The sequence below is a fragment of the Mirounga angustirostris genome, unplaced genomic scaffold (genome assembly GCF_029215605.1).
Source record: "Mirounga angustirostris isolate CCGP_5_RB_7025 unplaced genomic scaffold, mMirAng1.0.hap1 SCAF_16, whole genome shotgun sequence".
Lineage (NCBI taxonomy): Eukaryota > Metazoa > Chordata > Mammalia > Carnivora > Phocidae > Mirounga > Mirounga angustirostris.
Genome location: NW_026991724.1, coordinates 10216709 through 10242265, shown reverse-complemented (window position 1 = coordinate 10242265; position 25557 = coordinate 10216709). Strand labels below are relative to the sequence as shown.

Sequence of the window (25557 nt, the reverse complement as noted above, 5' to 3'; positions counted from 1 at the left end):
TATGCAATAGTACAATTTAAGAAAAAAAGTATCAATATTATCAATTCCCAAAGATATTTTGTTAGTTTCCCTAACATTTGGTCAAAGGGAAATGGGATTAGAACTTGAGTGTTCTTATGAGTCAACATAGCATTATAAGATATATCATAACAACTAGAGTGCTATTATAATTACAACGGTCAAATATACATTGTTGCTACATAAAATGAGAGGAAACTTCAAAGGGTTCCAACTTTGGGTTCATCACTGAATATGTATCACAGAGTGCTACCTTCCTAACTCCCATTTTACTAATGACAAGTAGTTTGAGTTATCAAACGGATTTTATATAGCTATCATCCCCTTTGGATGTCTTCTGGACATAAAACGAGCTCATGGTTATTTTAAACAAAATAGGTAAGCAAGACAATATTCCATTCATTATAAAACATACACACCATTTTAGCATTTTTAATACTCTTATGACCAAATTTATTGATAAGATTAAAATACTTAATCACAGTAAAAAGTATATCTAGCAACCTCTGGAGGTCATAAAGGGGAGATAGTTATAAGCATAGATCTTGGAGTCATACCTGACCTAAGTGTGAGTCTTATGTCTACAACTTACCAGCGGTAGTACATTAAGCAATACTATTAACCTCCCTAAGACTCAGTTTCCTCAACCAGAGACTAAGGATTCTAAGAGGATTGCCAGAGAGGACTGAATGAGGCAACAGGTGCAGAGCATTTAGCACGGGTATTAGACCGTTAATGTATTTTTTCAGTAGCAGTAATGATGACAATATCATTACCATTACCATCATCACCAGCACCACCACCACCACCATCATCACCAGCACCATCATCATCAATGCCAGCACCATGATCATCACCAGCACCATCCTCACCATCACCACCATCACCTCCATCATCATCACCACCACCATCTTCATCATCATCACCAGCACCATCCTCACCATCACCACCATCTTCGTCATCATCACCAGCACCATTCTCACCATCACCACCACCATCACCACCACCATCTTCATCATCACCAGCACCATCATCATCAACGCCAGCACCATCATCACCAGCACCATCCTCACCATCACCACCACCACCTCCATCATCATCACCACCACCACCTCCATCATCATCACCACCATCCTTACCATCACCACCACCACCACCACCATCTTCATCATCATCACCACCACCACCATCACCACCATCATCTTCATCATCATCACCAGCACCATCCTCATCACCACCACCACCTCCATCCTCATCACCACCACCACCTCCATCATCATCACCACCACCACCTCCATCATCATCACCACCACCACCTCCATCATCACCACCACCATCCTCACCATCACCACCATCTTCATCATCACCACCACCATCCTCACCATCACCACCGTCTTCATCATCACCAGCACCATCCTCACCATCACCACCACCACCACCACCACCTCCATCATCATCACCACCACCACCTCCATCATCATCACCACCACCATCCTCACCATCACCACCATCTTCATCATCATCATCAGCACCATCCTCACCATCACCACCATCTTCGTCATCATCACCAGCACCATCCTCACCATCACCACCACCACCACCACCATCTTCATCATCACCAGCACCATCTTCATCATCACCAGCACCATCCTCATCATCACCACCACCACCACCATCCTCACCAGCACCATCCTCACCATCATCACCACCAGCACCATCATCATCATCATCACCAGCACCATCCCCATCATCACTATCACTATCACCATCACCATTATCAAGCCGTTGAGTATTTATTTTAAACAGCTGTTGAGCACTGTTTGAGGTCACCGCCCCGGGAATACCCCTGTTCTTTTTTGTCTTACCTAAGGAATTTCTTGAGATACTGCCGGCTACACGAAGACCAGGAAAACACCCCATTGTTTCCTGTCAGTGTGGGAGACATGATATTGCCTTCAGCCTTCCTGCAGGGATTGCCTTCCCCATCGTGAATCATGCCGAAGCTGAAATAGAAGAAAACAGAAAGCTTTCTGTGAAGCCATTTTCCAAATGATAATCAAAGGAAGAAGATACACTGACAATCAATGAACCCAAGTGAGAGACAGAGTTATCACAATTGTAAGAAAAAACAAAGACAAAAAATGAGTTACCTTTGAATACCATACGGGTTAAGGCCACTGACCCTCCCCACCTGCAGCTGAAAATTCAAGTATAATTTTTCTCTCTCCCAAAGCTTAACTACTAATAGCCTACTGTTGACTGGAAGCCTTACCAATAACTTAAAGTTAATTAATACATGTGTTGTATGTTATATGTATTATGTACTATATTCTTACAATCAAGTAAGCTAGAGAAAAAATGTTAAGAAAATCATAAGAAAAATACATTTATTTTTTTAATTTTTTAAAAAGATTTTATTTATTTATTTGACACAGAGAGCGAGAGAGAGCACAAGTAGGGGGAGCAACAGAGAGAGAAGGAGAAGCAGGCTCCTAACCGAGGAAGGGAGCCTGATGCTGGGCTCAATCCCAGGACTCCAGGATCATGACCTGAGCCAACTCAGGCCCAGGAGTCCCAGGAAAATACATTTAAAGTACTATATTGTATTTACCAAAAAAAAAAAAAAAAAAATCTACATCTAAGTGGACCCGCATGCACATAGTTCAAAGCAATGTTGTTTTAGAGTCAACTGTAGGGGAGCCTAGGTGGCTCAGTCAGTTGTGTCCAACTCTTGGTTTCAGCTCAGGTCATGACCTCAGGGTCGTAAGATCGAGCCCCGCGTGGGGCTGTGCGCTCAGCACGGAGTCTGCTTGAGATTCTCTCTCTCCCTCTCCTCTGCCCCTTCACCTTGTTTGCACACTCCTCTCTAAAATAAATTTTTTTTTTTTAAGAAAAAAGAGTCAACTGTAGTGTTGTAAAAGTAATATAGAAAATTCTAAAAAATGCTAAGGGCTTTGTTCTATTATGTCTTGGCCACAAAATCAAAGAATGGTATGTCTGCTGTATATTTTAAGGACGAGAAACTTTTGGTCAATACATCTTAGCTAAATTAAAATGATGGGACACTCAAATTCTTTTATTTCAAGTACCACATTTTTTTTTCTTCCCACCAGTTGTGAAACTGTGATAAGGAAGTTCATGGTTAGTAGGTGATAGGTAAAAAGAAAAAAAAAAGCATTTAGACATATGTTTGACATTCATATTTCTTTCCTGCTCTGTACAAAGGGGCCTTGTGCTTAACAGGCATTTTTGTACTGGTGTTCACAATAAAATCGGTTCATTCATACCTTGCTAAGAAAGCGGCTGTGCACATACCAGGATTCAAATTCCCTGAAGATAATCTGCTCATAAGAGACACCAGCACCGAAATATTCAAATATAAATTATAGTTGTGGAGACGATTTTGCTTTTATTTTTAAGTCAGAATGAGCCTCCAACATAAATGTTGAATACGAGACACATACGCCAACACTCCTAAACCCATCTATCCAAAGAGCTTGCCCCTTGCAGTCCATCTATACCCACAATGGATTTCTGTGCAGCTATGAAACATTGTTGTTTAAAAAAAGCAACACCCACAATGACACACCTTGACTGAGGGAGCTCTCCTTATTGTCAGGTACGATTCTGAGCTTTACCCAAGATTTAGCCTATCTATTCTGACTAGACCAACAATTATCATTAGGGGGATGCCAATGAATCACCCAACTGGTTTTCACAGAATCACTCACTTGTGCCCTGACTCATGAGCGATGGTGAAGGCCAGGCCAAGCCCCGTGTCCTCATTGATGGTACAACTTCGGTACTTACTGCACATTCCACTGATGGGAGCAAACCCTATTGAGAGAGCAATTTCAAGTTTTAGTCCAAAGGGCACACATACAGAGACCTGACCATTTCTTATGGCTTCAGAATGTTCTGCACAGTTTTAGTTTCACTGGTTAACATAATTAATTTCAGTTTAATTGATGCACATACTTAATTTTTTTGCAGGGAAGCACTAAAGGCATAGGATTATCTGTCCTGCCCAGATAAATGCAGAATTTAACATTTTCTTTCCTTTGAAAAGATACTGTCATCAACAGATCCTCCTCCCAACCCTGTAAAGTCACTATGACTGTTGTATTTTCCATTTTACATACAGAACAGGAAGCTGCAGGACATTTATATGCCTTATCTCAATTAAACCAATGCAAAATATCCACCTAACAGCACTGTTAGCGTTAAAGCTCAAGGTATATTTTCTAAGAGAACATACATCCTGGTCTTTTTCTGAAGCAGACAACATGGAAAGGTCTGAACGATGGGAACAGATTAAATGCATTTTTTTTTCCTCTTCACTAGAATGTGACAAATGCTTCTGTTTTCAAAAACTACTTCCTTCTAAGAGCAGCTATAAAATCATTCTAGCCAGTGTTTGAGTCTATCTTGAACCACATTACAGCGTTAAATGTCTTTCTTCCCCATTTGGGGTCCTCCTATGCAGAACAAGAGTATGTACCCAGTTAGTATTAAATACATGCTTGTGGATGGACTGCATCCACTTTGCTGCTATGTGGTCCGTGAGATAATCTGAGCAACTTAATGTGGAGGCATATATTATCACTGGCACCACCAACAACAACACTGAGCTAGAGGAGCATTAATTCATCAAAAAAACAAACTGTTGATTTCTTACTGTGTGCAATGGAATATACTAGAAAATACAGTATAGATGTGGAAGATATAGTCCTTACTCATTGTCTCGTGCAAATATAGAACAGCTGAGTCCTTTAAAGGTCAAGTAACTTTCTAAAGGATGCACGTCTATGCTACCCAAGGGCACAATGATGCACCATGGAGATCAAATTTTCTTCAGCAGCCCCAGTTGGGCTTATGGAATAAATCACAACTCGTCTAGTTAAACAATTCACCTCAAAGATCATCAAAAGAGTTAATAAGGAAAAATACAGAACGAATAAAGGAGCTCACCATTCCACCCTGACTTGAGTTAAATAGAACAATATTCACCACAGGGTACAGTGAAGATAACTACTCCACAATTTAAATATTAGGTCTTCTTATTAAGGATCCTTAGGGCCACCCACCCAGTAGACAGTTTTCACAGGTGTGAGTGAAACACCCATTCATACCTTACCTAGAGTGTCACATGGTTCATTCTTCCAGGAACAAATGTCAAATCCCGTGAGTAGGATGGCGTGGTCATGCCTCTTGCCATTCTTTCCAATGAGGGCAGACTGCCACTGACAAAAACTATTCAGAGACTGGTCTGCATGGTGGTTGATCAATAATCCTCCCTATGGGAAACCCACACAAATCAGAGTGTGAATTTGTCAGAGGTGAGAACGTTGAATTATTCCATTTGTACAAGCAACCACAGAAACACATTTCTAGGGAGAAAGGTCAGTAGAGGAAAATACTTGAGCTAAGGTTGGAGACAACTGATTAAAAAACAAAACAAAACACCTTAAAGCTATTTCAGGTAAATTCTCACAATATTTAAAGCAACTACAAAGTTTTAGTAGTATACTTTATGACTGGTTCTATTTCTAAAAAAAAAATAATAATAATAATAATAATAACCTGACATCAGTTAGGAATATTTGTGTTCATCTCATGCTGGTATCACCTTTATAAAACTGTTAAAGTTTTTAGAACCTAATTATAAGTTAATAGTGATAAAGTTCAATGCCTTCTTCAATACCGCATGAGGAAGGTAGTGACCACAATTTATTTACCCCTATGTCAAAATTTCCAGCAAAGGGCTTGCCACGTCACAGATTAAAATCAATCCATCCATCAATCAATAAAAAGAAAACTCACTGAACGGATGTAGAAGCAAATAATTATAAGACTCTGAGGAGGTAAGATAGGACCTAGCTTTAAGATAATTATTTACCAAATCTTTGCTTAAAACTATTGACTTGGGTCAAGTTGAGGGTTTTTAGAGTAGGTCTTTAATTATCCGTGAATTAGGATGCCTCTGGCTTCAATATCCTTGGGCAAAGTATTAAGTGGTAGGTTAAAGACAAAAGTGTCTCCCAATGACACACACCCTCCTTTCTACCTTCCTAAAATTCCAAGAACAATTTGACAGGTTAACCTCTGCAGCTGTACACACCTGGATGATGAGATTAATTTTTGTCTTGTCTCTGACTCCTTGCTTTGTACATTAATTACTGGGGTAACGGATGAAGAGGAGAAGCCACAGGGGACTTAAAAAACCTGGTAATCTCTACCTCAGAAAAATACAGTTTCAAACAGCATCAAAACACTAGAAGCTGGGAGTGCCATGCAATTAACACTTTATTATATGTTCTGGTTTTATGATTTACTCCATGCCTGTGTCTTGCACCTCAAGGTAATCAATTCAAGGGCAGTTAAATATTCCTTACTTATTCCCTGTAGTACCTAAGATGGTATTGGGGAGACAGCAGGTTTACTACAAGAATTTTCTGGTGACTTATTTTCAGTATGTTTTCAAAATATCTTTTTAAATCTACCTGCAATTACCCAGCATATCCAACGTGCAAGATCCAACTGACCCTTAAATCTACTATCAAATGCCCCTTCCCTGTAAAGCCTACATAATATTTGTATTTTTATATATAATGTAATATTTATACTATATATGCATATTTAATCATATCTATGCCATTGTATAGATACATGTACTGTATATGTGTATGTGTGTGTGTGTATATATATATATATATAAATAATTATTTTGTGATGTTTTAGTTATTTGAATATATAACCTTATTAGGTTGTACTTTCTTTGAGGACAGGGTCAGCCTATTTTCAAGATGGAATTCCTAGGGGCGCCTGGGTGGCTCAGTTGTTAAGCATCTGCCTTCGGCTCAGGTCATGTTCCCAGGGTCCTGGGATCGAGCCCCACATCGGGCTCCTTGCTCTGCGGGGAGCCTGCTTTTCCCTCTCCCACTCCCCCTGCTTGTGTTCCCTCTCTTGCTGTGTCTCTCGCTGTCAAATAAATAAATAAAATCTTTAAAAATAAATAAATAAATAAATAAATAAATAAATAAATAAATAAAAGATGGAATTTCTAATGACTAGTTCATGGATCGGTACACAGTAGGTATTCAATAAGTAGATCCTGAATGGCAGAATGTATTTTTTTTAAGGATTTTATTTATTTATTTGACAGAGAGAGGAAACACAAGCAGGGGGAGTGGAAGAGGGAGAAGCAGGTCTCCCACCGAGCAGGGAGCCTGATGCGGGGCTCGATCCCAGGACCCTGGGATCATGACCTGAGCCAAAGGCAGACGCTTAATGACTGAGCCACCCAGGCACCTCCTGAACAGCAGAATGTATTAAGAAATAAGTGAAGTTTGGCACTTACAGGTTCTTGTTCCAGAAGAATGAGGCTCACCACAACAATGTTTATGTCACTTCCAATGGTCCCATCTTTAAAGAGGCTAGAAACCTGTTGGAACAATTGAAATCAAATGAAAATAAACAAAATCTAAAAATTTCCAAAACTCTGTATTAATCAGACAGATTTATAAGTATGCAGGCTTCAATTTTACGAAATTGAATATATGTATATGTACGTATGAAGCAATTTCCTCAAAACTCAACTTTTTTCCAATAAAATTATGTGACTATAGCTGCTGTTCAATCCATACAAGGATATTCTGTGATTATTGGCTGTTCTGGAGATCCAGAGTGTTGGAGTCCTAACAAACTCCCTTACCATGTTCATGACCGTGAGAATGTACGTGGTGACATTTGCCTTGCCGTGCTTTTCCACCATTTTCTTGTCTGCTACCACAAGGGTTTCCACATTTAGGCCCTTTTGTGATTTTCCAGCTGATCTTCTGGGTCGCCCTGCACTCCCATACTCATCAAACCTGAGATAGGTATCCTCCGTGGGAGGCTTAGGGGCATCTACAATGAACATAAGAGCATTTGGAGGGGATTATCAGTGGAGAACATCTGGGTGAGATAGAAAGAAATCTAAACAGGGCAGGGAGAGAGTCCGTAACCAACACTTGAAAGATCTACTGATAAATGATGACTTCGGTGCTTGTCCTGGGGCTTTCCTCCTAGTTTGTGGTAGAGAAAGATTCATTCAAAGAGGTTGGTAGATGGATAGACTCAACAACTCAAAAATACCCTAACAAGTGGAACACACACACACACACACACACACACACACACACACACAAACTACAAACCTAGTTAGTACAGCAGGTCAACAAAAATGAATTTTGTCCGAATAGTCTTTAAAAACAGATAATGCTCATTTTATTTTATTCTAAACACTGCAGAAAGAGACATTCTTCTTTGCATCTGAATTCATAACACTTTATATATTATTTTCTAAATAAAATTTAGAAATATACGTCCTACAAAACACTGTCCATGTCTAACATCCTTGTTTCATCAACACAAACTTGAATATAGCACAAAATAAGTGCTCAATAAGGACTCTTTGACCCAATATTGAGTTAGTTTTTGGGGACATATAATAGTCAGGGGTGGTATTTAAAATGATATTAAATATTTCACAAGAGGTAAGGTGCAGGCACCACCTTAACAGAGTGGATACTGGCCATGGCCTTTGAGAAAGACACCTGGCAGTGTCAGGATGTTGGGCCAGGCATGATCCCTTCAGTTAATGGGGAGGGACAAGTCCAAGGATTGCTGGGAGAGAACAGGGCATTTGGAAACGTAATACTAACAGAGAGTTATTTCAATACTTCAACAACTAGTACAGTACATTTAGTATAGTATAGATTTAGATTTAGAAAATCACAATTAGTATAGTATAGTACATTTACTATAATGACAGTAAAGTCATTTTAACTCTCCGCAGAGTGAAATTAAAAAATCAAATTATGTAGAGTTAGATATAAAACCTCAAGTTGGCCGCTTTGATAAGTGACCCTCAGTCTCAGTTTCTTTATCAGTGAAAAGAGCATAATACCCATAACACCAATCATAAGGCTGCTCTAAAGATCAGCTGTGATATATCTATCAAATACATATCACGGTCACTATGGACAGCACCACTATTATTCGTATCACTATTATCATAAATCTGTGCTAAATTGATGTTCCTTAAAGAGGGTATTTCTGTTAACACCCCAAGCCCCAAAGACCGATTAAAATGGTACAAACATGATATTTCGTTATTGCTCCCAATCAACAGCTCACGGATACCAGTACCCCTTCTTCTTGGGTAGAACCACCATCTGGCTGCTCTGTCCACCTCGGCACTCACATGCCATTCATGGCTACTGAGCCTTTGGAATGTGTCTGGTGCCAATGGAGAAACTGAAGTTTTAATTTTAATTTCCATTTAAATTAAGAAAGCAGACCTTGATGCGGTGATTGAAAAACAAGTAAGTCTGGAACAGCATGAATATGTAAGTCTACTTTTCTGACCTTAAATTTTATGAAATCCAAATACAGATTAAGTATTTCTGATGAGAATTTGTTGTCTACATTGGAATTGTGCTCTAAGTGTCCAACAATAACTAGATTTCCAAAACTTAATATAAAATACCCGATTTATAAGTTGGTATACTGATTGCATATTGGGATGATATTTTATAATTTATCGGGTTACATAAAATATGTTACAAAAACTAATTTGCCTATCTTTAATTTTTTTTTAAAATGTGGCCACTAGAACACTTAAAACTACTTGTGGGGCTGACATTGCATTTCTCTTAGATGCCGCTGGTCTACAAAGTGCAGAGGGTTGTGCCTGGGTCACAAACCTGTATCTCACTGCCACCTCCACATAAGTGCCAATGTTCTCATTTCCTGTGAAGCTATCCTTCAAGAGCTCAAAAGGAACAAACATTCCAACCACCCCTGAGGATTCATCTTTGATTTCCTTCATTATTGGAAGACTGGGCCTTTCTCAGGAGCACAGAAACCAAGATAATATAGGGACCCGTGACTAAAATAAACAAAAGCATATCAAGACTTTTCCTAGTTTAACCTAGAAGAATTGAGAACTGATCACCCAGTTTTTGCCTGACAGGGATGAATGTTGGTCCATCTCCAAGACTAATTTCAGGGAGTGCTTAGGGTAGCCCCATTTTAACCTGCAGAGTCAGCACACCTGACTGCACTCAAGAAAGCCTGCCAAGGGCCCACATAAGAACAGAGTAAGAAAAAGTTTCCTTACATACATTTCTTGCGTCGTCCACAAAAATGCTGCTTTTGCAACCTTGGGTGGTGATGCTCTCTTTCTTGACTCCGAGACGCATGGGGAGTATGAGTTGGGGAGTGCCCGGGATAATGCCTGCTGGAGCCTGGGTAGTCATGGCAATGCTGGACCTTCTCCTCAGCTGTCCTTTTGTACAGTATGTGAGGATGGTGCCCGGCAGGTGCGCTGTAGTTATGTTCCTGGGCCAGCAGCTGAGGTAACGGTGAAATGAGGAATTCGTTTTGTCGTGTCCTTATTAGACCTGACTAAAGAGCCAAACACACAGAAAACATTAATGGTTCCAGGCAATCCCTTCTTACGTGGTGATTTTCAACAACTGTTTAATGGCTACCTCCTGTGTGCTACTTTGTTAGCACCGTGCTAAGTAATTGACGTCCATTATCTATTTCATATATACCATAGTTACAATACTGTATGTTTCATATGTACCATAAACAGTACAATACTGTAAAATACCTCCATTTTACAGAAGACAAAACTGAGACTAAGAGAGTAAGTAGGAAAGCTAGCACTGGCATTGTAGGGAAGGAAAAAATAATTTTCCCTTCACCCTTCTAGGTTCTTGACTCAGACCTCATTGTAATAAAAGATTAACAGGAGAAAAACAAACAGATGTTTAGTAACATGTATACCTTCCTTCAACATGGGAGTCACCCAGGAAAACTGAGTAACTCCCCAAAAGGGCCCAAGATACCACCTTATAAATTCTGTCTCCCGGGAAAGATAGAAGATGTTGAGGTGGTGATGGGGGCGGGGGAAGGGCAGTCATGCAAGGTTACCAGGAAAAGCACAGAAAAAAGAGCTATGGTTGATATGCAGATTTAAGTCCTGGCTTTCTGCACCGACAAGTTGCTAGAGATTTGGTCACCCTCCTGTTCCTGGCACAGAGAGGGAGGCACCCCCCACAAATGGAGATTTCCCTTGTGAAGGTAAAATGGTAACTTCTACTCGGTTTTCAGAGCTTTTCTTATGTCTGCTGTTTCTTAAAAACGATCAGCTGAAAATAATCCTTATGCCAAAGAGGCAGAGTGTGGGGCATCCAGAGCTCTCTACCCTCAGAAGCAGTGCCCTTAGCTACAGTTCCAGACTCTTCACTACTAATCGTGATGCGTTAGGACTCTTGTGCCTGAGGGCAGAGCCACGTGTCGTCCTGGAGCCTCTGCATCTATGACAAGGGGGACACAGTGGCAAACACAGGATGGAGGGGGCTGCTTCATAGCAGCCCGGCCCTCAAGGGACCCATAGCATGGGCAGGAAAAACTATGACATTCCATCCTGGTTTCACAAGTGCTAAATAACAGGACTAGCATAGGTGGCGGAGCGGGGAGAGTGGTCACGGTCATCTCCATGTGTTATCGACAGAATCTGCTAAATGGAGAAGAAAGAGTGAATCGGGACTTCTACCTCCTCCACTTTGACCTCAGTCTGTACACTCTAATTGATTCCATTGTTCTTTCCGGCTTATCTCTTAACTCAGGCAAAAGCCCCAGGGGGCATCATATCCCTGGATGAAACTGAAACTACCTCCTCAAGCAAGAATGACTCCCCTGAGCCAGCAAGACCCCATGTGACTGACCCCAAGACAATGACAGACCTGACCTTCACTGCCCACCTGCACGTACCCACTAACCTTTGCTCCACATTTTCCTGACATAAACCTGGAAGTATTTTCAGCACTTTGGAGACAGCCTTTGAGATATGAATCCACTGTCTTCCTGGTGCTGGCCTCACTGAAATAAATGCCCTTTCTTGTTTCCCCACAACTCGTCCCTCTGTCTTTGGATTCTGTCAGTGGCAAGTGGCCGGACCTGGTCTGTTTCAGGACCACTGGAGCCAGGCGCTCTTGAACCCCTGTGCCTCAGCTATAGCAGGGGACTCGGCAAGCCCATCCAATCACAATTTCGCTTTCCAAGTTCACGGCACAAAGTGTGTATCTTTGTACCTGATATTTCAGCCGCAACACACCCCTGCCTTCCCTTCCACACCTCCGCCCTCTCTCTTCTTGTATTTGGTTCAGAAGGTCCTGGACATCTGGGCCCTGGGATAGCAAGTATGGTCTGCTGACCCTACAGCTTCAGCCCACCCAGGAGCTTGTTAGAGATGCAGACGCAGGTCTCACTCCAAATCCACAGCATCAGAGTCTGCATTTTATTTAGATCCCCATGTGATGTGTAGGTCTATGAAAATCTGAGAAGCACTGACAGAGGCTGGCCACTCTTAACCGTTGCCGAACATCAGAAACCCGCGGGGATCTGAAATGCACACACAGACTCCCTCACTCCCAGGCAGAATCCTGCACCATCAAAAACCAGATCTCTATCCTTGTGACTCATGCATCAGACCTACAGTGCTGAACTGCTCTGGTGACTATCGCCATGCACCAAGGGCTTCGCGGGCCAGTCTTCTAGGGCTTCCCTTCTTCGTGAGCAAAATGGGGACGCTCCTCCCCTCCCTGACTACCTTACAAAGGGAGAAAGAATAACCATTGAAGAAGCCCTTTACACACTCTCACCTACAGCAACCTAGGTGGCTAAGGAGGACGGCTGATTGAATGAACAGTCACTGAATGCCAGGGAAGTGCGAGGCACACAACTGTGCAGGAGATACACAAACAGAGGAGGTTGCTCTGCTGGGGAGCCGGACACCTAAAAATTCAAGGATGCTACCAAATGCTAAGAGGGTGTCGGGGCGAGCACAGACTACTATGGGAACACAGAGGCGCCGGCACTTAACCCGCCTGTGGGCTGGAGGGGTTGCTGCATATGGGCTCTGTGCCCAGGCCTAATTTGGGCCCGCTGTTAGGGTTCAGCTCCTCATTCTTTCTTTTTTTTTTTTTTAAAGATTTTATTTATTTATTTGAGAGAGAGAGAATGAGAAAGAGAGCACATGAGAGGGGGGAGGGTCCGAGGGAGAAGCAGACTCCCTGCCGAGCAGGGAGCCCGATGCGGGACTCGATCCCGGGACTCCAGGATCATGACCTGAGCCGAAGGCAGTCGCTTAACCAACTGAGCCACCCAGGTGCCCCTTAGCTCCTCATTCTTAAAAGAAGTCCCAGAACATGTGGTTTGGTCCTGATTTTCCTCCCCCTTCAGGGGGGTGCTGCCTTCGGAAAGACTGCCTTATTGACTTGAAGCATTGACCTATTATCTAGAACTAGGACATAGACAGATGTTTTCCTTGGCTCGGTGAACTCCCACTGAGCACCCAATTAGCAGCCCTGTGCCAGGGGTTGGCATAAAGAACAGAGGCACACAGCAAGTCAATAGAACTGTTCACATTCATGTTCTCAGGGGAGATTCTAGAAGAAGAGAAATCGATTGGCAAGATAAAAATTCAGACAAGTAAAATTCCACAATCTAGAAATCCTGTCCATCATCTCTTCAGGCTGGCTCTCAGAGCAACCCGCCCTTCCCCACCCAGCCCAGGGCCATGCTGGTAGAGGTTTTCATCCCTCATTTGGACACTTTCTGTTTAGTTTCCCAAAGCCTCCTCTCATATGGTCTCCTCACATTGGCCAGAGTCCTTGTCCTTGGTAATCAACTCTTCCCATGCACTCTGGTATTGATCTCAAATCCAAACCCCTTTTCCTGGCCCACAGGCCCCTGCATAACCTGCTCTGTGTGGAGCTGGGCAGTTTATCTGTCCCCTCTCCCTTCCTCCTCATCATTCTTACAGGGCATTTCACTTCTTGAATCTGCTATGTTCTCTTACTTGCAGGGGAGCAGAATTTGCCACCCCAAAATATGCCTCTTTGGCACAAGGATATCTTGAGCTGGTTATTTTTAAGAATCAGCCCACAGAGGGGTGCCTGGGTGGCTCAGTCCACTGATCTGCTGCCTTCGGCTCAGGTCATGATCTCAGGGTCCAGGGATCCAGCCCTGTATCACACTGGGCTCCCTGCTCAGCAGGGAGCCTGCTTCTCCCTCTCCCTCTGCCTTCTGCTCTCCCTGCTTGTGCTCACTCTCTCTGTCAAATAAAATAAAATAAAATAAAATCTTTAAAAAAGGAAAGAATCAGCCCGCACAGGAGAAGCTCTGAAAACCTAGAGGAGTTACCCTTCTCTAAGAGACGTTTATGTTTATAAAGCAAATCTCCATATATAAGAGTATCTTCCTCTGTGTACCAGGAATAGGAAGATGACCAAAGATCTGGAAACTCTTCTCAATGGAGAAGGTGTGGACTTAAATCTGCCTAACCACCATACCCTTGCTGACTGCGCTTGGCCTGATAAGGTCCCATAACTTGCTCCCTCAACATCTTCTTCTGTCTTTAGCTGGAGATGGTATTTAGGGTGGTGTCTTGGGCCTTTTGGGGGAGATACCTAAGTTTTCCTGGGTCCCTCCCATGTATGCAGGAGGTATACATGTTATTAAACATCTTTGTTTTCTCCCGTTGATCTGTCTTTTATTACAGGGAGGTCTGAGCCAAGAACCTAGTAGGGTAGAGGGAAAATGATTTTTCCTCCCCCACACACTCTTGCACACTTTTTCTTTGACCTCTGATCTCCTGCTCCCATTGACTTGCTTGGCTTCTGCTGCTCACTGCTTTGTCACCTTCCCCTCAAAGAAACTACACTCATGGCCCTGTTTCTCCCCTACTTCCAAATGCTCTGACGCCACCGTTTCTTTGCTCATGTCTATCTACAGTGACAGAAACAAACAAAATGCCACCCTCCCCCCACCATACACTCTGTGACAGCTAGAGCCTGCTGTGTGTCACACGTTATCAGCAAATCGACATTTGTTTATTAGTCTACAAATGTTGACGGAATAAGGGAATGAAAGAATCTCTGACCGCAGGCTTGCTGAGGACACGCTAGCCAGCGCCCCCTCCCTGCACAGCAGAGGAGGAGACCAGAGGTGGGAAGCAACAAGTTCAAATACATGAAAAACCAGGCACTCTTTCCTGAGTCCAGCTGTGAAGCCTGGAGCACTCCTGGGGGTGCTTTATTTGAACCTCACAACCACCCTGTGAGGAAATCTCAGTTGGAAGCACAGGTAGAATGGGGTCCCTCTGATGTGAACCCTGGCCTCCCAGGGCCCCCACCTCTTCCACAAGCGTGAAGACAAAAGACACCATTAACAGTCCCCAGCAGACAGAGTGAACAGTTAAAGGGGCGGGGGGGGGGGGGGGTGAAGCAGTGATTTATCCATGAAAGCCCTCCTGCCTTACTAACTTCCTAACTTGGTTAAACTAATATCAAAGGCTTAAGCCACTTAAGTGCCTAAACTGGACTAACCGGTTGGGAAACTCTCTCTCTATCCTCCCTGTTTCTTGAGCACCTTAAGCAACTCAAAGGCACAGCGAAAGCTTCTGTGTTGAGAAAGCATAAAAAAAAAAAAAGAAAGAAAAAAAAAGAATTGTCACCTTATATCGGGACAAACACACTGGCCCCACACGGCCCTCTCTTTTCCAGTTCAGAGTGACAAGGACAAAAATCTAGAACGATTCTTCAAAACGAGAAAAAGAATTTTACAATGCCGGATATTAAGGAAGAAACATTCTTTTTTGGGTTCAGTTTTACAAAAAACATTGGAGTCTGACCAAATAAATACATTTTATAGTTTAAAAATCCAAACCCAGCACCTCCAAAAAGAGCCATCTGTTTATTTGGAGAATATGTGAAGCATCTCGAGTTACTGAACACACGCCACGTTCTGGCTCCAACAGTGGTGAGGAAGATGGAGCAGTGGTCTCATGTGCCTTCCAGTTAAATGCGGGAGGCCAGGATTAAGTAAGATCACAAATGGGTATGGAATATTCCTTTGGGCAAAGTATGAAGAAACTAAGTGCTCTATGAGAGAAAACAAGGATGAGGAGAGTGGGAGATCATGGGAGGCTTTGCTGAGGATGGCATTTCCAGGAGACCAGAGCCCTTTCCTGGCTCATGGTAGGGACGGGGGGAGCTGGTGAGGGGGGCAGGAGGGGACAGAGACCCAGTGGCCTACCAGAAGGGGATGGAGTCTGACGATGCGCTGAGGTTTCCCCTAGGCTAGGGAAGGACAGGAAAGGCCTCAAGTCCCTGGGGAGGTGGGTTTGCTACACTGAGAGCTGTTCCCAACTCCCCACCCAAGGGGCCTCCTCGCTCTCAGAAGAGAGAGGGAGCCAGGGATAAAGGCCTGGCTACCCCCCCTTCTGGATGGAACACTATTCCCACATTAAGTGTCAACCTTCTCCAGTTTCAAAGACTTAGAAACCCAGTCACATAATTTAACTGCTAAACTTAAAGATGCAATGGATACAGACCAAGACTCAATATTCTATGCAGATCATAGTTTACCACTTCATACTTTTAGAAAGGAGAGACTATAAGATGATATACTGTTAGTCGTTGTTTTCTATTTCAGATTTCAATGGTCAAATAATACATCAAGGACTCATGGAGGGTATAAATCATACTTCAGGAAACTGCCCTTTAAAACACTCTCCCCCTAGGTCATATTTAAATTCTATTAAAGGCTTTAGACTTAACAGAAAAAAGGGAGACTGCAGATTCCAGAAAGGACAAGGTCCTTGTCTTGAGCGACCTGTATCCCAACACTTGTCCCTATTAAATAATCAAAAACCGATTCAATGGGTTAATGATGTTTGCTAAAAGTGAGATGATATATCTTAAAGAAAGGTCTTGAAGTAATTTTTAAAAAAAATTTAAAAAAAAAACGCCCAGGGCCAGTATCAACCTTCTATTTCTCTTTTTAGGAAAGGCTAATGGAACAACAAAATAGCCCCCATGAGGCTGGCTGGAGAAAATATTGGCAAAGATATATATTTGTGCTTACCAAAAATCCATTGATTTTTCACTTTTTAATTTTTTACGCATTGCCAAAAATAACGATTAAAAAAACTGCAACTTTAGGCAAGATGTCACATTCTTTTTTTAAAAAAAACTCCTATTTTGCCCAAACAACAGCACTAAAGAATAACTAACTGATTTGTTGCCCAACGTGTACGAGGATACCACAAAGAAGAAATCTCAGTTTAGAGTGAGCGAAAAGCTTAAGGAAGTGTACGCAGTCCTTATGAGACAGGAATCCATGGTCCAGGGATTGGAGGAGGAGAAAGGAAGCATCAGAGAAGCGAAGGACTAGGGATTGAGAAAGGCTGAGGAAAGTCTCTAACAGGAAAACCATCAGCATGAGGATGTTTTAGAACCGTGTGAAGAAGTGATAAAAATTAAGATAAAATGGAATGGCACAAAGACAATGAAGTAAAGGAAATGCTCAACATAAAAACAACAGTTCAGGGGGCGCCTGGGTGGCTCAGTCGGTTGAGCATCCGACTCTTGATTTTAGCTCAGGTCATGATCTCAGGGTTGCGGGATCGAGTCCCATGTCGGGCTCTGTACCCAGTGCGGAGTCTGCTTGTCTCTCTCCCTCTGCCCCTCCCCCTGCTCTCTCTCTAAAATAAATAAATCTTTAGGAAAAACCCAACAGTTTAGAGGTAAACTTGAAGCTCGACTGCTTGCTAGCTGGGCTGAAGCACTCTCAACTCCTGGTTGTTTTTTTTTTTCCCCTACCTGTGAAATGGAAATAAAAGGATCCCTAACATGGGGCTTCTTACTGATCAAATAAGTGAGTATTTATCTATCAGGCAACGTGTAAGCTGTCAACTCCTCAGTAAATATTAACATAAAACATAGAGCCATAGTGACTTTCCAAAAGGAAATTGGAGGCTTGAGATTAAGGATTTACTAGGTTCGAGATGAGAACAAGTATAACTATTTGGACCAGAGATCAGGCTGAGGAGACAAAATCTGACATTACGCCGAGAGCATCCAGACGCTGATAACATCCTCGGTTCTCTACAAAGCGTATAATTCTAAGACACCGAAATAGAATTTTCTCCCTTCTGCATGTATACATGCAGGGGGGCGGGGGTTAAAGGACAACTTGGACAGGCCCTCACATGTAGACATGCCTTTTGAAAAAAAGAAATATATATTCCAGATTCCCTATTACTGTCAGAGGGGGAAAAAATCTCTTACACTTTGGGAGAAAAAAAAAAATGTACATGTCAACACAAAACTGGCATTTCCCATTCATTCATTGATAGCAGTATTACCATCAGCTAGCCTCATAATACAAATATGATCTAGGAGAAGATTTAGGATTTCCAGATTCATATACACAGTAATCTTCCTTCAAAAAACTGTAAAGCCCACTCAGTGCAAATTTCATCAGATACTATCAGTATCCCCAAATTGCCTGGCAAGGGAAAGGACCACTGGGGCACCTGGGTGGCTCAGTCAGTTAAGGATCTGCCTTTGGCTCAGGTCATGACCCCAGGGGTCATGATCCCAGGGTCCCGGGATCAAGCCCTGCATCCATTGGGCTCCCTACTGAGTGGGGAGCCTGCTTTTCCTCTCCCTCTGCTTCTCCCCCTCCTTGTGCATGTGTTCTCTCTCTCTCTGTCAAATAAATAAAATCTTTAAAAAGAGAGAGAGAGAGAAGGGACCATGAAGCCAAGAGCCATGAAGTTTTTTCAATTCTGTGATGGTTAAGTGACTCTTTCATCCTTTCCTTTACTCCTGAAGAAGTTTACAAACCGCTCAGATACTCCAGTCCCTGACTTGTAAAATGGGAATAATAATATCACTTCCCTTTGAGGATTTTCAGAGGCCTAGAAGAGTTAATACTTCTGAAGTGTTAAGAACAGCACTTGGCACAGAGAAACATCCAGTACATGTTTATTATTATCACTATTCCGTTTGATTATTTGAGGGAACAAAGCAGAGAAGTCATGCCGTTTTCTGGTAGTGTGTTGGTATTATAATTTTCCCCTTCAGTTGGACCTGAAATTCTGGGAGGTGGCATAAATATTCTGTTTATTGAGAAAATAATGAAAGGACTACACAAAGCTTAGACTGGCAAAGAGACATATTAATGACATTCTTGCAAATGTAACTGAAGATATTTAAAGACAGGAGAAAGCATGGATTTTTCTACCTTGGAGAGCTGCTTAACCCAAAGGTTCTAGGTTTTAACTTTGAGTTGTTTGTTGGTTTCTGTTGATGGGGATGGGAAAGGCAGATGGAAGGTAGAGAGGAAGTTCCTAGACTGCTCCTCTTCAATGACCCTTTTGGACCCATTAACTTCTTTTTTTTTTTTTTAATTTATTTTATTGAGAGAGCATGAGAGAGAGGAGGGTCAGAGAGAGAAGCAGACCCCCTGCTGAGCAGGGAGCCCGATGTGGGACTCGATCCCGGGACTCCAGGATCATGACCTGAGCCGAAGGCAGTCGCTTAACCAACTGAGCCACCCAGGCGCCCCTGGACCCATTAACTTCTCATCCACATGTTCTCAGGTTAAATGTGAAACCCAGCCTTGGTCCATCCTGGGTTGGATGGTGGATCTCTTATCCACCTGCCTTCTACTGGAAAAAAAGCAGCAGCATGGGGAAAAGGACACTCTGATTGGCCATGAGAATAAATGGGAGGTTGCTGCTGGGAGAAAAAAAGTGAAGTTGACTTTCTGGAGAATATGGCAGATGCCTCCAGATGCTCACCGAGTATCCTGCCTGAGGTACACACAGGAGCATCACTGGGCAAAGACCAGTTCTCCCGGTGACCCGTGACCTCCACTAGGCAGGTAGAGTCTTCATGTACTGTCAGTCTCTATAGCTTTCTGAGTCATACTGATAAGGATGGATTAGGAAGAAAGGTCTAAAAAAATCTTTCTGCAGCAGTTCTTAAAATTGCCTGGCTTTTTATCTCTTTCCTAGCCTGGGATATTGGGCTACTTCTTCAAATACTCCAGTAGGCTGAAAATGAATTATCCTTTGCTTTCACTTACGCTAACCAAATTTGCTCCGAGACAGCATTAACTAACATGGCTTTGACCATGTGCAATGGTTTAAGCTACTGACACAGAGATGAATTGACTCCTTCCTTGCAGTACTTAAAGCATAACCATCTGTACTGGTATGACGAGGCAATCCTAGCAGCTCTTCAAAGGTATCAATAACATACTGAGGAAACCTATTTATTTGGCTAATTAAAAATATGTCTGTTGAAATAAACACTTAATGACTTCAATAGCCCAAATCTCAAAAGACCAGAGTACGGTGGTTCCCAATGCAACACTGGTTTGGGAGGTATAAGCCCATTCCGTTCTAATTTATGCCTGTGCCCATTCTCAGTAGGGCATAGACTTCCAAAAAACCTTTTTTTTTTTTTTGAAACAATGTATAAGTATCAAAATGGTTGACATGTTTACCGTGGCCGACTGTCTATATTTTAGTATTAATTTCAAAAAATTAAATGTCCAAATACTCATAAATGCACACAGTTTTTATAAGCAGTCTTATAATCTATGTTTCAACACTTATTAATTAATCCAAGTGGTTAATCATGATCAATAGAGGTTGGGGAATTTCTCACCTTCTTCCCCTTTCCCCCATCTTTTATTGCCCTACCTGGAGGAAGAGTTGTTTTCTATGTACCAGACACTGTACAAGACATTCTATCTGCAAAATCCTACCTCTCACACAGCTCAATTTGCTGGGTACTTTTATTAACCTCTCTGTATCTCAGGGCTATCTGACCACACAGCCTTTGCTCGCTCTTAACCACACATGCTACTTGGATTCAGGACAAGTTCCAGAAACACTGTACTGTTTAATTGAAATCTACTAAGAGTAGAACTCAAATGTTTTCACAAAAATAAAATGAATGAATATATATGAGAGCTGACTGATGTGTTAACTAACTCAATGGGGGGGATTGTGAATGTATATCAAATCATCATGTTATAGGCTTTAAATATCTTACAATTTTATTTATTATACCTCAATGAAGTTGAAAAAAAAGAAAGGTTCCAGAGAGGATATGACTTTTGGGGAGAGTAGGGTAGCAGCCCAAATAATGGACTCTTAAGAACTAAATACTTCTGAGCTGGCTTAAGGTAGATCCTAACGTCTTGGCAATGATCTTTTCCTGGCATTTAGATGGATCCAAAGAACATGCAGGAATACCCGTAAACTCAGATCTCCAGAAATGAAGGCTGGGGTCAAGTGGCACTAAAACCCAGTCATCCTTTTGGCTTCCCCTCTCAATTTTCCCACCAAAGGAGTGGGGGGCGGGGGGAGGTGTTCACCAGTGTCACTGAGAAAGCTCCTCGGTGGATCTGGAGGTGAGTGGCTCTACTACTCTCTGGAATGTGGCCTTACTGGACATTACTAATCTGGTTCAGATTTCATTCTGCAATGCTCTGGTTTCCATCTGTCTGGTATATTGCAAGTAACTTTCATGGCAGGGCTGGGACACCCTGCTTTGCACCAACCATGGCATGTCCTGCATTACAGGGGCACTCCACACATCTTTGGGAGAGATAAACACAGAATAAGAAGGAAGAGAAACCACATCGTCCCAGCTCCTCAGAAAGCAAAAGAGACCTTGACAATCAACAAGAACAGACGTCAGAGCTGCATGACCCTTACAAGCAGTTTGGTCATGAAGACTTTCTCATCTAGGGAAGACTAAGGAGGGAGTCATTTGACAGCCTTGATCCTCTTTGCTCCAGCCTCTTCTTGAGGATCAGATCATTTCAAAGGAAGCTTAAGGAAGGATGTCATTTGGAAAACACATGACTACCATAATGGCTGTTGGTTAATTGTGAGGGACCAAGTAGAGATAGCTAGCTGGTCTGGATTTAATAGAAACCAGACTCTCCACCAATTTCGCATGGGGTCAATCATTCCAGGGTTTGGTGCTGTGGCTGCTAATAAACAGTCTTCCTTCTTCACATGTCATGTCAGCATCCTCTGGAGGGAGGGGCATGCTCAATGTCTGAGAGGAAATGGTCATAACTCATATCCATCAAAGTTTTTTAAAATGTTTTTTAATGTCAGTTTCAGAATCCAAACTTAGGCTTCCAACCTCCCATCCTCACTTTCTCCAACAATGTCCTACAGAAAATGGCATTATGTGGTTAACAGTGTTGACAAATTTCAACGCACAGTTGATCTCTTGAGCTCCTAACCCTGTCCTGCCCTCTGTTCTCATTCCAGTTTGGTCATGTATCGTCGCAGGCCTAGAATAAAGCTGGGGCCTCCTATCTTGTCTCCCTGTTGGCAAGCCCTACCCTCTCTCGCTCCAAAGTTATTTTTCTAAAGCATCACTTAAAACAGGTCACATTCATGCTCTATTATTACAAGATGAGTGCCAAACCAAGAAATATGGATTTCAAACCACTTTGCAGACCAGTCCAATCCAAATCCAGCCCCCGGTAGCCTCTCTAACCATCTTCAACCCTTTGTTGCTAAACTCTAAGCACACCGGCTCCATTGTTGTTCCATCAACAGGATATCCAAGCTCCCATCGTAGACTTTTGTGACTACTGTTTCTTGCATCTAGAATGTTCTGTCCCCACATACCTCACTTCATTTTGCCCAAAAGCCACCTCTTCAAACCACCCTATAAAACAAAGCAAATATTGTCATTCTCCATGTCAGTCAGCTTTATTTTTCTGTATAGCCCTTATCATTACTCGATGGTCTCTCCTGTAGTTGTTTGCTTTTGTGTTTACAGTCTGTTGCTTCTATTAGCTCCATAAAGCCTGGGGCTTGTGTTTCTCTTGCTCATCTCTGCCACATGGAAGGTACTCTGTAAATATTTGTAGAATTAATGAACCAGAAATAAGGCAACATGCTTGGGACTGAGAGAGACCTAAAAATAGGCAAGATATTGATGCCTGCCCTTAAGGATGCATCTCCTTTGAGAGACAAACACATAACCAAAGAATCAGATATATTATGTTCCTCTGCTGATTCATCATTATGATTTACATGTTTCTCTTGCAGGCTTATCATCTTGCACCTTACTACAGCACTTATCAAAGCAAGGTAGACAACTTTTTTTGTAATGTAAAATCGCTACAAGTCCAGATAATGTACTTCGACTTTATGCTCTTGACACTCAGATGGCATTGGCATGACACTCATCAGATCATGCTGAAGGTATGAGGGAATACACAAAATTCCATGGGACTGCAAAGGCAGACCACCTCTGAGGATGATATCAAACGCTTGCACAGCGAGAAATGGCTGAGGGTTTTGAAGGGAGAGCCCAAAGAACCCATCTATATGATAGAAAAATGGCTGGACCCAAGTGGTAGGAACCCTGCCTCCCGTAACAGTGAAGGATATACTAATTTTTAAAAGATTTTTATTTTTTTATTTCAGAGAAGACAGTGAGCAAGCATGAGTGGGGGGAGGGGCAGAGGGAAAAGCAGACTCCCTGCTGAACAGGGACCCAGATGCGGAGCTCAATCCCAGGACCCCAGGATCATGCCCTGAGCAGAAGGCAGATGCTTAACCAACTGAGCCACCCAGGAGCCCCAAGGATATGCTAATTTCACACTATATAGCATGCTTGCCATTTTGGTGAGACATGCCAAAAATTTAGACTCGAAAATGATAACATTACACATTCAGTAACATCCAGTTTCTCACCTCATTATACCATCACTGCTTCAGACTGATATCTCAAAGAGCCTAAGCATTCCAGATATAGGTATTCAAGTACTGAAATTTAAACTCTCAATATCAAATCAACCCAGATAAATATTTTCATAAAAGTATTGCTATCAAAACTCTAACTACTTGCTATCTGAAAATCAATAATCAATAGGTTATTGGTCCCTCCCGCTATTTAAATTCTCACCACCCAAGTTTATTTGGTGTCTGAGTTTGGAGAGTAGGGAACGTAGGTGGCTGATGTCTCATACGTGTTTGCCGAAAGTAGAGATTTTCCTAGAAGGAACCATCAACACGGGCCCAGTGACTCAGCTGGAGCAGCACAAAGAGTGTCTGCCGTATTTGCAAGACAGTGCAAATAGCCTTTGTGGAATAAATGATGCTCCTCCGTTCCCAAGGCTCCTGCCCACGGATGCACGGCATCAGGAAGACATATGTTTTTACTTGTTTCTGTAGCGGTGATGGGTTATGTCAAGCTCTCCACCCCACCTTGCCCCGCCTCCCTTGGAACTGACAACATTCATTTGTTTCAAAGACAGCTGGAGCTGGAAGCCAAGCCAGTAACCAGCTGTCAGAGATGTGATGAAGTATGCCACGTGGCATCCACTCATTGGATAGCTGCACAGAGGGGCGGGGTGGCTAGGGGACTTCCCAAGCTCTCCCAGGGGTAGTGTGGAAGAGCCAGAGATGAACACTATGTTGGAAACGGCTGGTCCCAATTTTCTCCAGTTATTTATCTTCTCGTGCCCTTCCTCAACCCCTGCCTTAAGGTAAAACCAAGGAAAATAATCATAGCATTTGGGGATGTTAAGAATTGTGTACTCTATCCCCTGATTTTACACAGAAAGAATATGGGATCCAGGGAGAATGAAGGCATTGCCCAAAGCCTCGCAACTGATCAGAAGCTGATCATTTTTGCTTGGTGTTCAGTTTTCTCGTGTACTTAACAAAGAGATTAGACTCGATCATTTAAGGGCCTTTCCACATCTGGAATTGTATTTTTTTTTTATCAGTTGGGATGACATGCAGGTAACTTACTGTGATGCAGATACAATCTCTGTACAGGCAGCAAACCTATTTGAGAGCCTGGTACACATGTAGCAACAGAAGAGCCCAGTTACAGGCATTAGAGCCCGTCTTCGACCCCGCTGAACACTAAGCTTAAGGATGTAACTCCTAACTCAGACCTTCAGAGTCCAGATTTCCAGGGTTTGAAGACCAATCTTCTAGAACAGAGATGACAAATCGAAGTCCACAGACCCAGCCTAGCTCTTGGTGGTTTTTTTTTTTCAGCTTTATTGAGGTATAATTGACAAATTAAAGTTATATATATTTAAGCTGTACAATGTGATATTTTGACAGACATATACATTGTGAAATGAGTGCCACAATCAAGCTAATTAACAGATCCATCCCTCACAAAGTTACCATCTATTTTGTATATGCGTTGAAAACTCTAAGATCTACTCTCTTAGCAAGTTTCAAGTATATAACACAGTATTATCAACTATAGTCACCAGGTAATATATTATATCTCCGAAACTTATTCATCTTGCATAAGTGGAAGTTTGAACCCTTTGACCAACATCCCTCCATTTCGCCCACCCTCAGTCCCTGGCAATCACCATTCTACTCTCTGATTCCACACAAATGCAGAATTGGTCTTCCTCTGCCTGGCTTATTTCCCTTAGCATGATGTCCGCCCAGTTCATCCATGTTGTTACAAATGACAGGATTTCCTTCCTTTTTTATGGCTGAATAATATTCTGTTGTGCATGTAAACCACATTTTATCTGCTCCCCCACTGATGGGCACTTAGGTTGGTTCCATATCTTGGCTATTGTGAATAATGCTGCAAT

The 25557-nt window shown here is 42.4% G+C and overlaps 1 protein-coding gene across 1 annotated transcript in view; it reads right to left on the bottom strand.

Moving 5' to 3' along the window:
• ADAMTS18 (ADAM metallopeptidase with thrombospondin type 1 motif 18) overlaps positions 1–25557 on the bottom strand; it is a 147413-nt gene that overhangs the window by 65072 nt on the left and 56784 nt on the right. The window contains exons 4-9 of the mRNA XM_045892105.3: positions 10188–10470; positions 7733–7926; positions 7379–7462; positions 5156–5315; positions 3750–3855; positions 1884–2021 (exon numbers count right to left, since the gene is read on the bottom strand). Of these exons, the coding sequence (XP_045748061.1) occupies positions 1884–2021; positions 3750–3855; positions 5156–5315; positions 7379–7462; positions 7733–7926; positions 10188–10470 (965 nt within the window). The remainder of the gene's footprint in view (positions 1–1883; positions 2022–3749; positions 3856–5155; positions 5316–7378; positions 7463–7732; positions 7927–10187; positions 10471–25557) is intronic.